Source organism: Aulonocara sp. 'chitande type north' Nkhata Bay, linkage group LG3 (assembly GCF_057382095.1).
Source record: "Aulonocara sp. 'chitande type north' Nkhata Bay isolate Kocher_YH1m ecotype deep benthic linkage group LG3, A_spYH_male_GT1.1, whole genome shotgun sequence".
In the NCBI taxonomy this organism is placed as follows: Eukaryota; Metazoa; Chordata; class Actinopteri; order Cichliformes; family Cichlidae; genus Aulonocara; species Aulonocara sp. 'chitande type north' Nkhata Bay.
This window is the reverse complement of record NC_141346.1, coordinates 14,388,840-14,402,429: the sequence shown is the minus strand read 5'-3', so window position 1 is coordinate 14,402,429 and position 13,590 is coordinate 14,388,840. Positions and strand designations below refer to the sequence as shown.

Here is a 13,590-nt window from a genome sequence, read left to right as displayed (position 1 = left end):
TCATTTCTCTTTAGTTCTGATCTCACTGCTGAGCTGCACAACAAACCAAGGTCAGTAACCTTCTTCTGTCACAGTCTAAACCTGAGAAATGCTCACTGATATGACCTGATTGGGTTCATGTTTCACAATGTAAAGTATAACACATCATCAGTTTTTCATTGACCCTCACAGCTCGTCTGACTGTGAGTTCCAGCAGCTCTCAGTTCTTTGAAGGAGACTTTGTGTCTCTGAGCTGTGAGGAGGACGACAGCTCTGCTGGATGGACTCTGAGGAGAAACACAAGCAAACGACAGAGGACTCAGTGTGGAGATGGGTTTGGACAACCAGCTGGTTCTTCCTGTGACATCACTTTTTTCCCTCAGGACAGTGGAGTTTACTGGTGTGAGTCCAGAGAGGGTCCCATCAGTAACATGGTTAACCTGACAGTCACTGGTAAGCTGAGTGTGTGGAGTTAGTGTTGATGAAGCTGTGTGTAAATGGATGAAATGCTGTAGTTTGTCTCTGTGTTGAGGTGGATCAGTGATCCTGCAGAGTCCTGTCCTCCCTGTGATGGAGGGAGATGACGTCACTCTGCTCTGTAAAACAAAGACCACTCCCTCCAACCTCCCAGCTGCTTTCTATAAAGATGGCTCCCTCATCAGGAACATGACTACAGGTCACATGACCATCCAGCATGTTTCCAGGTCTGATGAAGGCCTCTACAAGTGTGACATCAGCGGTCATGGAGAGTCTCCATCCAGCTGGATCACTGTCACAGGTGACACACTCACCTGTCTGTGTTTCTGCAGCTTTCAACATTCACAATAAACTAATGATTGTATGTTGTATGTTTAAGGGAAATCTACAACCACATCTCCATCTACTCCCACACCTGTATCTACATCCACCTCTATCCCTACATCAGCCCCTGCCTCTCCTCCGCATCTTGTTCTTCCTGTGTTAATCTCTGTTGGGTCAGTCTGTGTTGTGGTTCTACTGGTGTTACTGGTTCTGCTGGTGAGAAAACATAATCACAGAAAACCTGAAGGTGAGTCTCAGACTTCCTGATCTTTCATGTGTGGACTTTGATTTGTTGAACAATTTAAACATTATTATGATTAGATTTCAGTGTTTATTTTATCTGTCTGTGATAATAACATTTGCATTCATACGATAAATTATATTACTGTTACATTTCAGCAGATCAAGACAAAGCTGCAGGAGAAGATGTCACATACAGTGACGTCAAGATATCACATGGTCGACAGCAGCCTGTGAAACACAGCAGAGGTAATGTTTGGGGAAATTTTGGCGGGAGATGGTGTCAGAAAGCTGTATGTTTACGATAAGGGAGATGTGCCAGTTTTATACCACTACAGGATTTTCAAATATATAAAGAAAATCTTTGAAAAGCATATAGAGTTCACTTCATGTGACAGGAACAGTCGCCTCAGGTAAAGACCTTCAGTAACAGATCTACAGGAGAATATGGAAATCTATGACACAGTTCAGTAACATGGAGATTGTTTGAGAAACAAGCATCAGCTGAAATAGGAAACAAATGACTTGTTACTTTTGTAAAGATTTACGTGAGTGCACTTATCATTTTTCTTAGCATCCTGTGTCCATGTAGCTTATTCAATAGACTGTATACCAAAGATGGACAAGGCTCTATGACATCATCCACCAGTTTCTGCAGCATTTTCAGGCCTTAAAGTAAATGTTTCTGAGACGTTAGTTTTATTTAGACTAATGTGACTCTGTTTTTATGAGAAGGAGAAGTGCGAAGTTATCAATGCCAATGCTAGCTAGCTCATATAGCTACATCCACAGACAGCATGGGGCAGATAACTGGGCACATGTTTAGTAGAAGCGTGACCTGCTGGAGGGAAAGGGGTCTAAGCAGCTTTGATCAGATTTGATTGGCTCCAGAGTGGTTAGATTTGGGCTAACGTTTCAGGAACGTAAAATCGAGGGCACATAAGAAACTGGAAGCATGTGACAGTGTGTGTTTTGAGCCCTGGATCATGAGGAGCTTCATCTTTTCAAGAGGTTAAGACGGTGCGTTAGTCTAACGTTGTGGGTTTATGATAGATCGCGAGAATATTATGAAGCATGTTAGGCATATAGCTCACCTTCATAATTTACACATTTACTGATAAAGATTATTCAACTATTTAAATGACTTTTTCATAGGTAGTTAATTCATAGGTAGTTAATGTTGTTTAGTATGCAACACCATCTTAGTTAAATATATCTGTATGTAAAGTTTCACACCATACTAAGTGAGAATTGTTCTTTGCATGCTGGACGGTCTGTTGTCTGCGGTTAGCTGAAGCTAACAGCTCCGCAGTTGTTCAGCATCCTGTTTGTGACATAAAGAAAACACTTCAGCTGCAGGTGTTTCAACACAGGGCTGTTAGTTTAAACTTCTTTAAACACGAAAAACACTTATGTGATAACATCTTAAATTCCATTAATCTCAGTATCTTTGTTTAGGCTCTGAATCTACCTTTTATGAACGTAATCATTTGTTAGTTGTGTGATATCGTGGCACGTTTACCTGATCTGTGGTCACTCAGTTACATTTTATTTGTCACAGAAGCTTTTCACCTTTTCAGTGATTCTATCTTCTGCTTAAACTATTTTAAACATCCTAAATCATCTAAATAGTTTGTGTTTTATTGTGCAGAGAGTGATTCTGCTACAGTCTACTCAGAAACGAGAATTGAAGACGTCAGTTATGGAGAAATCGTCATCAAAGACAAGAAGAAAAAGTCAAAGACAAAAGGTAGAGCTGCTCCTCTTTTTCTCCATCTGGGTTCGTTTCTACATCCAATCACTGAGCTAAATCCTAACATATGAATGCTAACACTTTAATAGTTCATAACATTTGAACTTCACATGTTCACCATCTTAGCAGCACGCTCATATTTAGTAATTACCAAGCATCGTGAACACAAGAAACAAACAACATACTGCTGCATTTAAACAGTGAGCTAAATTGGATCTTTGAGGTTTTAAGCAGCAAACGGTTCTTTTTACGTCCATGTGCCAGTTTCCTGATTGGCTTCCTACGGTCATGTGATGATGAACATTTTCTCAGAATCCTCAGCTGTTTCGTGAAAAACTAAGTATACCTCATTTATTTATCTTCTTTTCTTCATCTTCTTCTTATCTATATGACTTTCACAGTCTTGTCATTGTGAAGGAATTTTGGCCCACTTTTCTTTGCATCATTGAATCAGGTCTTTGAGGTTTGTGGGCATTTGCGATGCACAGCTCTCTTAATAAGATCACTAACGGTCTCCTAAGCGTTCTAATCAGACTGAGGTCTGGGCTCTAACTGGAGTCTCACAGCTTTGTTTTTTGGGTTCACATTAAACTCTAGAACACTTTGGAAGTTACTGGTTGGTTCATTTACTGCAAGGTGCTCAGGTCCTGTGCTTCAGAACAGGCCCAAATCCTCACACCTCCACCACCATGCTGACAGTCGGTATGTGGCGTCAGTGTTGATGTGCAGTGTTTGGTTTTCCCTCAAATGTTGTCTTGTGCATTATGGACAAACATTTACACTTTGGTCTCATCTGTGTACAAAGTTCCAGAAGTCTTGATTTTTGATTTCTTGGTTTGTTCAGATGCGAAAAATCCCAAAACAAAACATAAAGAGAGAAGACGTTTTCCCCTGGGAAGTCTTTTTTTATTTGAATTGTTTTAATTTTACCATAATGAACTTTAACATTTAGCATGTAAAACCTGTAGAGTCTGAGGTGTAGCTGTTGGATGTTTTGCAGTTTGGGGTCAATTTGCTGGGATGTTGACTGCTGGGGAAACTGCAGTAAACACTTGCTGATGATCAGTTAATTAAGTGCATTTGATTAGTGTTTGGCTGCTTATCTTAGAAATTCCTGTGGACACAATGAGGTTGTACTTAAACTTGTTATGTGACTGTAAATCCAAACAGTGGCTCGATTATTTACAGGAGCTTTATGAGGGAGGAATAAATCAGCAGCAGTTATATCCTGCAGTTCACATACGTTAAGGTCTGTCACTGTAAGACTAAATGAGGATTTTGTGTGAAGAAAGAATAAAAAATAAACATGTAACTTTTATTACCCTAGAAAATCTTGTCTGTCAATATTATCTGACATAACCAGACAACAGACTCACCTTCATGACACTAAAACAAATCTGGCATTAAGCTCAGCTCACTGTGGCAGTCTCTCTTCACAGTTACACACAACAGCCGCTTTAACTTGTGGCGTCAGCCCCAAACAGTCGCTGTAAGTTGTAATTTTGCTGTCAAACAATCCCAAACAGCTGCCGCTGGTCATGTCATTACCCCAAAAAAGGCACATCAGATTGGGCAGGTAGTAACATCTGAGGATGTCAGCAGGGTTGATGCTACAATTTGAGCTAATTGTCTACTACTACTCAGCCACAAGCTGTGAGTAGGATCTGGATACAAGATGCAGAGCTGCCCGTGCTCGCTCTTAGACAAAGAGTTTTTTTATTAATGTTTTTTATTCATTCCTGTTAACAATAACCTTAGAGAAAGGCCAAAGATAACAATGTATTATTGGTTCTTTCAACACTTCCTGACAGCATGACTGTCTGTGGTGGCTCATTGGTTCCAACCGAATACATAAAATGTTAAAACACTAAAAGTCTAACCTTCAAACTTCCTCTGTGTTGCTTCACTCAAAGAAACAGGAAACGCTGCACTTGTTGTCGATTTTCTTTAGCAGCAGATTAATCCACACTTTTGCGGGATGGTGTGTGTAAGCATGTTGTCATGATGATGAACAGACAGGTCATCCAGCTCAATAGTTCTGCTTTCTGATGTGATTTTAGCACAAATATGGCACATCTGCCATTTTCTTTGAGCGACATGTGGCTCTCAGCATCTGCCTCAGCTTAGCCACAAGTGCCCTGTGAATTGACCAGATGCCATGTGTGACATTTGGGCCACTTCTCTACCACAGAACATCCGCCATGCTGTATAATAGAGCGATACATGCCAAAAGCAGCCCACATTAGGCCCAGATGTGCCTTGGTACACACACAAGATAGAGAAGCAACGTCCTGTGGTTGAAACCAGTTAGTCTGAAGCAGGTGAGATTTCTATCTGCTATGTACTCTGGCTTGGATAGTAATAGTGTTCATGTTGTGAGACTGTAGCTTGTGGTGAAGTGTGTCATTTAGCATTGTAGAAGCAGCAGCTTGGTGGATGTCACCTTTCTTTTTCACACAAAACATCTCACAGGTTTATCCAGTCATTCATTGGCTCAGAGCAGAGAGGTGTTAAGAGGTGTGAGGTGCTGCTGCAGTGTATGAAGTACATGTACTTTCTACATGATGCAACATTGCAAATACAATTTTGACATATTTTTCGTGACCTAACAGTTATTCCCAGCAATCATATCAAAAGCAGTTCTGGAATCAGTTTTGGAAAAAACTAAGCAGGTCGGATCAACGAGGCCCAGAGATAAAGCTCCTGGTTATGTTTAACCTTGAACAGAGTAGATTTACGTCCTCTTGCAGTCACTATTATGAGTGACATTATGACTCACTTTCGGGCTTTGGTCAGAATTGTAACTGAAATCAAACTTTTAAAGTGTAAAGTGTGCGTGTTAGTCACCATAGGGAAATAGTTCCTCAGCATTTAACCCATTCACCCAGTGGGCAGCCACCAATGCAGCGCCCGGGGAGCAGTGTGTAGGGACGGCACCTTGCTCAGGGGTACCTCAGAGTAGCCGTTCAACAAATTAAATCCATAGTAAAAAAGAAATTTAAACCGGGTCAAGTTGAACTACAAACACCACCAAGTGTGGTTCAATTTCTTACTCTTAAACCCCCCAAATTACTATCCAAAATATACAGAATGCTTTCTAAAACAGATGAATCAATATCACTTCCTATTGCAAAATGGGAAGCGGATTTATCAGTTAACTTAGACCTAAACTTCTGGTCTCAGATTTGCTTAAAAACCTTTCATCTAATTAGAAATCCCAGTCTTCAATTAATTCAATACAAAATATTACATAGAGTGCACTATACAGGTCACCGGATGTTCAAGATGGGCTTTACGTCTACCAACAACTGCTCACACTGCCAAACCAATTCACCGGACAATTATATCCACGCTCTTTGGTTCTTTCCACCAGTTCAGAAGTTTTGGCGCGAGATATGTGAAGACTTATCGAAGTGTCTGAAATGTAACATTCCAACTTCCCCCTTAGTGTGTTTGTTGGGCAGCTTAGATAATGTCACTTCAGAAAAGAATATCGCCCATATGGTTTTCACTGCCCTATGCATAGCCAAGAAAACAGTCCTCATGAACTGGAAAAATAAAAATAATCTTAATTCTAACCAATATAGAAATTATTTATTAGATTACATTAGTCTTGATACAGCCTCTGCCACCACATCAGATCAATTGCTCTGGGCTCCTTTGATCAGCTCCATCACCTAGTGGGGGTGGGGGGTCATAGTTTGGTCCCGCCTTCACTGTTGTGATTGGTGTGGGGGTAGGGACAGGCTTAGGGCGTCGGGGGGTTCCCCGGAGGCATCTTCCTTGGGGGGCTCAACCCGGGGTAGCGGTCATGTCCGGTTAGGGGCTCTGTTGGCTCTCCGGTGACTGTTTCCTCGCGGCTGCGTGCAGCGGGGCTAGGGGAGGGTCTGTGCTGACGGACGTGGGTTACTGACCTGGTAGCCTGGCTGCCCCTGGGTGGGTCCGGGATGGGCGTGAGGTTCTGGGGGCGCTCCGTCTCTGGGCTGGGACCCGGACCGGGCCTCCGGGGCTTGGGTCCTGGTTGGTGTGTTGCCGGGGTTGTGGGCGGGTGGGTGCATGGGGGCCCAGCCCTGGAGCAGGGTGCCGCCGGTGCGTCGAGTCACCTGGGGGGCTCTTCAACTGGTGGGGGAGATTGTCACATCTTGCAGGAGCTTTCCTCTCCTCAGGAGCTCCCTCTGCAGGAGGGGGAGATACAGGAGAGGTGGAGGAAGATCTCAGCCTGGGTGTTTATTGTCTTATGTAGTCTGGAAGATGAGTGGATGGTGGGGTGGGTGCAGTTTTCTCTGTGGTGGGGTTGGGTGGACTGTCCCGGGCTCTGTGGGGCCGGGCGGCGCTGCTGCACTGGGCCCGGTCTGGATGGGCCTGGGCCCCCTTTCCCTGGCGGGTCGCGGAGTATGGGGGTGCCTACTGGGGTCAGCGGGGGAGCTGGCCCCAGGGAGGGGTCACTTGCCCCTCCCTTCCTTCCCTCCCCATCTCCAGCTGCCTCCCTCTTCCCGCTCCACCACAACCACCCACACATGCAGGGCCTTGGAGTAGGGGTATGTCACCAGGGTGCAGAGGAGGCTACCCCCCCCCCCCCCCCCCCTCTGTCCCCTTCTGGCTGCCTCTGCCTCAATTTTATCCCACAACTTAGACATTCACATTACTCACACTCTCATTACACATACATATAGGATCTTGGGGGTGGGCACGATACACGGAGTCCAAAGTACCATCAGGGTGTACACCCCACCCCTGGCATCGTTGCCCACCTCTCAATTTTAAATACACGTAGACATTGAGGGCTAGTAGGAGGGACCATGCGCTTACCTGCTGCTCTCTGGCAGGTAGCTCCATGCCCTCCTGGGTTTTAAATGCACCTTAGAACACACATGCATCAACATTACAATGAGCGGGTGGAGGGAGGTTTGGAGTCTTCTCTCACCCCCGTTCTCTGCGACCTGCTGGAGCAGGGGGGCTAGGACTAGGAGGAGGAGTTGGCTGTCCGACTGCGGTCTGGAGTGTGGAGCCTTCCTGCTGCTGCGGAGTCGGGGCGGTCTGCCTCCCCCCACCGCAGGGAAAAGGGAAACACCACCTGGGTCTGGGTGCAGTTCCCCCCTCCAGGGGCGGGGGCACCTAGACCCGGTTTGTAGAGTACGCTTGGGGAGTGTGATCGTGTGTACAACGTCTCTTTATGTCTGTCTCCACGTTGGTTGAGTGTGGAGTAAGTGCATATGAGAGCATGAGGGTGGGAATGGATGTTTGTATCTGTGTGTGCCTGTATGTCTGTGTCTATATGTCAGGTTGGGTGTCAGGCGCCACCTCTCTGGGGACATCTCAGGCCCTCCAAGGTTTGGAGGCCTATCTCCCCCCACCACCACTTCCCCTGCCAGTGGCGGACTCCCTCAGACATCGGTGCGTTGGTGGTTCTTTGTGTCCGGGGATGGGCGTCCAGGTACACACCGGCTCACTCCTTGGCGGCCGCTTATCGGGGCCTGGAGCCTGGGGCTCGCTCGGGCCACTTCGGAGGTGGGGTGCCCCCGGCCTCTCGGCCTGGGGCTCGGTCACTCAGGCACAGCTGGCTGCCGGCGGAGCTCACGGGCGCGTCACTGCAACTCCCCCTGGCTTCTGCTCCGCGGCTGCTGAGTGAGCCCTCATCTGGGACTCTCCTCAGCTCTTTCCGGGACAGTGGCGCAGCTGCCCCTCTGTTGGTCTTCCTTGGTCTCTTGTGTTCTGGGGGCCTCTGGATGTCTGGAGTTTTGATCTCCTCCACACCTGCTTCACGCCCTGGAGGACGGGGCTGTGGCCCCCCCACACCCTCTAGCAGATTATTACATGAAGGAACCTTTTAAAAAAACAAAAAACAAGCGCGTCCATGCTCACAGGTGTACACACGGGTGATCACACCCACAAACTATGTTGTAATGTGATGTTGTTTATTCTGTTACTCTTGTTCTCTTCTGCTTGCTTTCTTTTTTCTTTCTCAGCAGGTGATCCAGGTGATTGATATATGCATTTTTTTTCTCTGCCCGTTCTGTTGGTTTTTGTCTTTTGCCCTTCTCCCCCGTCCCTCTTCTCAGCTGTTTCTCTTTCCCTCTTTCTTTCTCCCCTTCTTTCCCCCAGTCAAGTCTGTCCCGTATTCAGTAAGTGAAAATAAAATAAACAATAAAAGGTGAATCAAATGGACCATTACGGCAAGGCTGGGATGGTCAGTTTGGTAAAGTAAATCCGTTGGGCATCTTTCTTTGCCTTTAGACAACAATTCTGATGGCAAAAGAGCCAAACGGGACAGGCCAAAAAAAAAAAAAAAAAAGAGTAGCCGTTCAGTGGAGTCGAACCCCCGACCTTCCGATCATGGGGGCACCACTCTACCTACTGAGCTATCCCTGCCCCTTCTCAACTTTCTCCGAAAGCAACCTTTTAATAAAGACATGTGAGCAGCATATGAGGTTAGTTATAGATTGTCTTTGAGGATAAATGATCAACAAACTTTTCTCTTGTTGGTCAACACCATAATCCCAGACATCCCCACCACCAAACTGGACCATCTCTACCCCCAACTGTCACTCAGCAACAGATCCCCACAGCGCTGCCTTCTCAGCCCCCTACTCTACACCCTGTACGACTATGACTGTACACCAACTCACCCAACCAACATCACTGTCAACTATGATGAAGATAAAACCGCACACAGGAGGTAGTGAACATCTCCTGGTGGTGCTCATGAATGAACCTCAAGCTGAATTCCCTTAAACACCCTGGTAAAGAAGGCCCAGCACTTCCTCCGTGTCTTGACGAAGAATAACCAGAAGCTGCTGCTGGCCTTCTACGCTCCTCAGTGGAGAGCCCGAGAGAACATGTTTGCTGGGGTGTTGTTTGAACACAGGTAGCTGTGCACTTACTGGACACTCAACTGTAGCTCTCATGCTGACACAGTGAACATTACCATTCAACAAGCATTAGACGACAGCTGTGCTTCATTTAGCTACATTAAAGCTCTACACAGTACAGAAACTTGCCCACTCAAGCTGACAAATAATGTTCATTTAAAAGCTGAAATGGGAGAAAAAGCAACTGTAATTCAATCAAAGTAAAACATGGACTGGCATCAGTGAGTTTTGGGGGTATTTTTTTCTTTCCTTTTAGGAAGAAACTTTTTGGTCACCATGGATTACTTCTCTTTATCTACAGCTCACACTGTCTGTGGTGCACCACAAGGTTCAACCTTAGGTCCTATTTTTCTTTCTATTTAAGTTCTTCCATTTAAAAACCCCCCCCACAACATCTCCTTTATTGTTACACCAGAGCCATACAGATATCACTTCCCAAAAGACCCAGCAGCTGTTTTAAATGATCTCAGTCACGTGACTGTAAATGTTGTCATAAAGCTGGCATCAGCTTAATACTACAGAGATGAGGCCGACTGAATCAGCTAAAAACACATTTATATAAAACTCATTTTGTGTGATTCCATTACTTAATCTGTATCAGTAGGATCGGACGTCTGTGGCTGTGGTAGAGTTGGGTCATACCAGTCAGAAGGTCAGCAGATCAACCCATGACTTCTCCCTGAAACATCGATCGGAGTGTGACTGAGTGTGTGAATGCCAGAATGCTTAGGCATAGATAAAAGTACTGTATGTGCTTGTGACTGGGTAAATTAGAGTTGGACAAAGAAGTCAAACTAACAACTGAACATCTGCCTAAAGAACAAATATCTGAACATACCTGTAGAGTCCTAGTTATAATTAGACCATTCAGGCCTGTGGTACAGCAAAAGTTTTCAGTGTTGACACAATTGTACAATTGTAACCATGCTCTCTGGTCTTTCTGGGCTATGGGTGTGTGGTGGGCTTTCTCTTAAAATTATATTTTATTTAAAACAAACAAACAAACAAAAACACCAACAGGGCAGGACGGTGTGCACTCAACCTTTTACTCTATCGTCTCCTCGACACACATGGCACACAGGATACGTTACTCTCCATAAAACAGTCCCTTTGTAACCACTAGGTAGGAACAAAAATTACCTCCTACAAGATGCCTTGTATGAAGTAGTTAAATATGTAAAACAAATATGTAAGCCGGCTCGTTTTCTGTCTGAGACACGAGTTATTCCCATCATAAAAACAGAAGACAGATGAAGTTAAAAAAAAGAAACAAAAAAATGGTCTCGGGATGGTTTCTTGTGAGGAAGGACGTAGTGTCTTTAGAAAATCTTGCTGACTCTTGCGATGCAGACAGGCAGCAGACTTTAGAGGTGGTTCCTGTTTTTACGTCTCACACCTCCGCCCATCTGTCAGGGTGGAAAAAAAGAGAGAAGTTGGAATCAACAAGTGTTTGACGTTTTAATGTGGCTTTTTGTTAATTTCATGGATGATTCAAGTAACAGTTAAAGTGTGGGCAGCATGGAAACTGTGATTTGTATCTGAAGTAGTTCCTAGGAGCTTCTCAAGCAGTCCTTTAATACGATTCATTAACTTATCTTTTTTTAAATTTGCATGTCAAACCACAGCAGCAACTTCCTCCTGTAGCCTGAGGCCAGCTGCAGTGCAGTTTGCTTTGGGTTGGCTAACAGCGGAGTGTTGCAATAAGATGTTTGCTTCATGCGCTGTGGGGAAAGTGTGGCAGTTTGCAGTAAAAGAGCACGGCGGTTTTGTGGATGTCACCTTTGTTTTTCTCATAAACACCTCACGCTTCTATCCACTCACTCATTGGCTTACAGCAGAGGTGTGAAGGGGAGAAGAGATGTGAAAACCCCTTTGGAGTTTAAAAAATACTCATCACTTGTATCACTTGTATTCTTCATGATGCAACATAACAAATAAAGTGTTTTGTAGTAGCTGTGGTGTTGCAGTTGTTGTACCTGCAGTAATTTAAATGTGTTTTATTTTACAGAGAGCGACAGCATGGCGGTCTACTCCTCAGTGAAAACTAAAGACCTCAGTTATGAACAAGTAGCCATCAGCCCAAAGAGAACCAGAGGTACAGCTGCTCTTTATCTCTCACTTTAAACAGAGCAAAGCTAGCAGTGTCATGCTAAGCTAAGCTAACCATGTTCTCACTCAAGCTCAGGATATCAACCTTCGCATCTTGAAAGGCGCAGGAACCAAACAACTTCCTCCTCGTCTTAGTGTGATGCATAAGCATACTACACTGATAACAAGTTTTCAAATGACTAAACCAGGGTGTTTTTAGACAGAAGACGAACCAATCAGCTCAAGGCCCAACGTAAGATAAAGAAGCATTTTTCTTTTTTGAGAACGAGTTTCAATTTCAAGTGCTGCACCAATTTGAGACAAATTTAAGAAAACTGACAAAATAAACAGCCAAAATCAACCCACACAAGAAGGAAATATCTCAGTGGTCACATTTTAGTGAAGGGCAGGGGTTAATGTGTGATTTGGCAGGTGGGGAAACCTTAAGATTGGCTGTAGTGGTGCAGCGTGGGGAAAAGAGTTACTTAAAAGTGAATCACATAGTAATGTATCATGTGGTAGACTTTACTGTGGGTACAGGCTGTGACTGATATTCACTGATCGTTGTGAACTGAGCCAGCTGATTTAATCACGTAAAAGCAGATGTTTCATGAGCTGTCATAAATTTTAAACCCCTGATAATAGACAGCTAATTTCAAAGGTAGAATTTACTGAGTGAACATCATCACCTTGAATTTAGATCGATGCCTACTGCCTTTGCTGCAACCTACATGAAAACCACAGCCTGCTGTGTACAGTGCAGCATAGAGTATATATGGATACTTAAGTCTGTTTGCAGGATATTTCATGAAAAACAAATCAACAACACACCTAGTTACCAGTGGACCATCCTGGTACATTGTAGACAACATGTAGCCTCAGCTTTTAGTGTCAAACTGCTAATTTTGTCACCACAGACCTACAGACTAAATAGGGACGTTGATCATTTGACGCTTAAAGTTTGTTTCAGTTGGTACAAAAGTTAAAGCAGGGTAAAACAGTAAAAAAAAAAAACCCAGCGATGCCTCAGATGATGGTGTGGAAACTATTTCTGTGTTTCATGTGAGGATTACACTGTTTCCTCTGAAAATCTTGCTGAGTTGCAAACAGGCGGCAGACTCTGGAGCTGGTTCCTGTTTTTAAGCGTCGCTGCTCGTCCTGTCTGATAAAATCTGTCAGTTTAAATTTAAATGTCATTCAGTGACGCTGATGAGCTCATTACTGATCATTAATCGTGTTTCCTGTTGTTTCAACTGTTTGTGTTCAGACTTTAAACCAGAGTCAGAGGTCGTCTACTCTTCACTGAAGTAGTCCACCAGTCCAACCACAGATGTCCAGCTGCTGGTCTCTAACTGGTTCCCCCAGCACCTCAGACCAGAGGACATCCACATGTTACAGATTTTATTAAATATATTTTGTCTTAATCTCCTGTTGTTGGACCCGTGATTCATAATTTGCATTTTGATGCAAAATCAGCAATGTGAAATATTTATATAAATAATGTAAAATAGGGATATTTGTATGTAACATTAAAAAGTTCCAGATGTTTTGTGGTATTTATTTACATTTGTCTTGCTCCTGTTCCCACGCAGCATGGGGTCGGGGGTATCTCTGTGGCATTGATTAAATTTTGCTCTCTCATGCTCCTCGTGTGGTTCTGTGGGTTTCAAACATGGGGGGAGATGGAAAACTTGATTTGCTCCACTTTTGTTGTGGCTTACCAATACAAGCCTGGCTTCAGTGCAGAAAACAAAACAAAAAGATGTATATTAAACCACAGCCACAGACTCAAAGCAGCAGGCACTGCAAACTGCACAGAGCAGCGTCAGCATGCTTGATGGAGGAAGAGGTTTACTGCTG

The 13,590-nt window shown here is 44.3% G+C and overlaps 1 protein-coding gene across 1 annotated transcript; it reads left to right on the top strand.

The window, feature by feature from the left end:
• Nucleotides 1–516: 516 nt before the first annotated feature.
• LOC147334088 (uncharacterized) lies at nt 517–13,341 on the top strand. The gene is made up of 6 exons (XM_086286692.1): nt 517–757; nt 836–1,027; nt 1,180–1,269; nt 2,672–2,770; nt 11,651–11,737; nt 12,998–13,341. The coding sequence occupies exons 1-6, from the start codon at nt 550–552 to the stop codon at nt 13,039–13,041; spliced, it is 720 nt and encodes a 239-aa protein (XP_086142818.1). The 5' UTR covers nt 517–549; the 3' UTR covers nt 13,042–13,341.
• Nucleotides 13,342–13,590: the final 249 nt, after the last annotated feature.

Excerpts from the sequence above, each read along its gene's own strand:
- LOC147334088 (XM_086286692.1), top strand. The coding sequence starts at position 550 with ATGGAGGGAGATGACGTCACTCTGCTCTGTAAAACAAAGACCACTCCC. Across the intron at positions 758-835 it reads CAGCTGGATCACTGTCACAG|GGAAATCTACAACCACATCT; the intron begins GTGACACACTCA and ends TGTATGTTTAAG. Across the intron at positions 2,771-11,650 it reads GAAAAAGTCAAAGACAAAAG|AGAGCGACAGCATGGCGGTC; the intron begins GTAGAGCTGCTC and ends TTTATTTTACAG.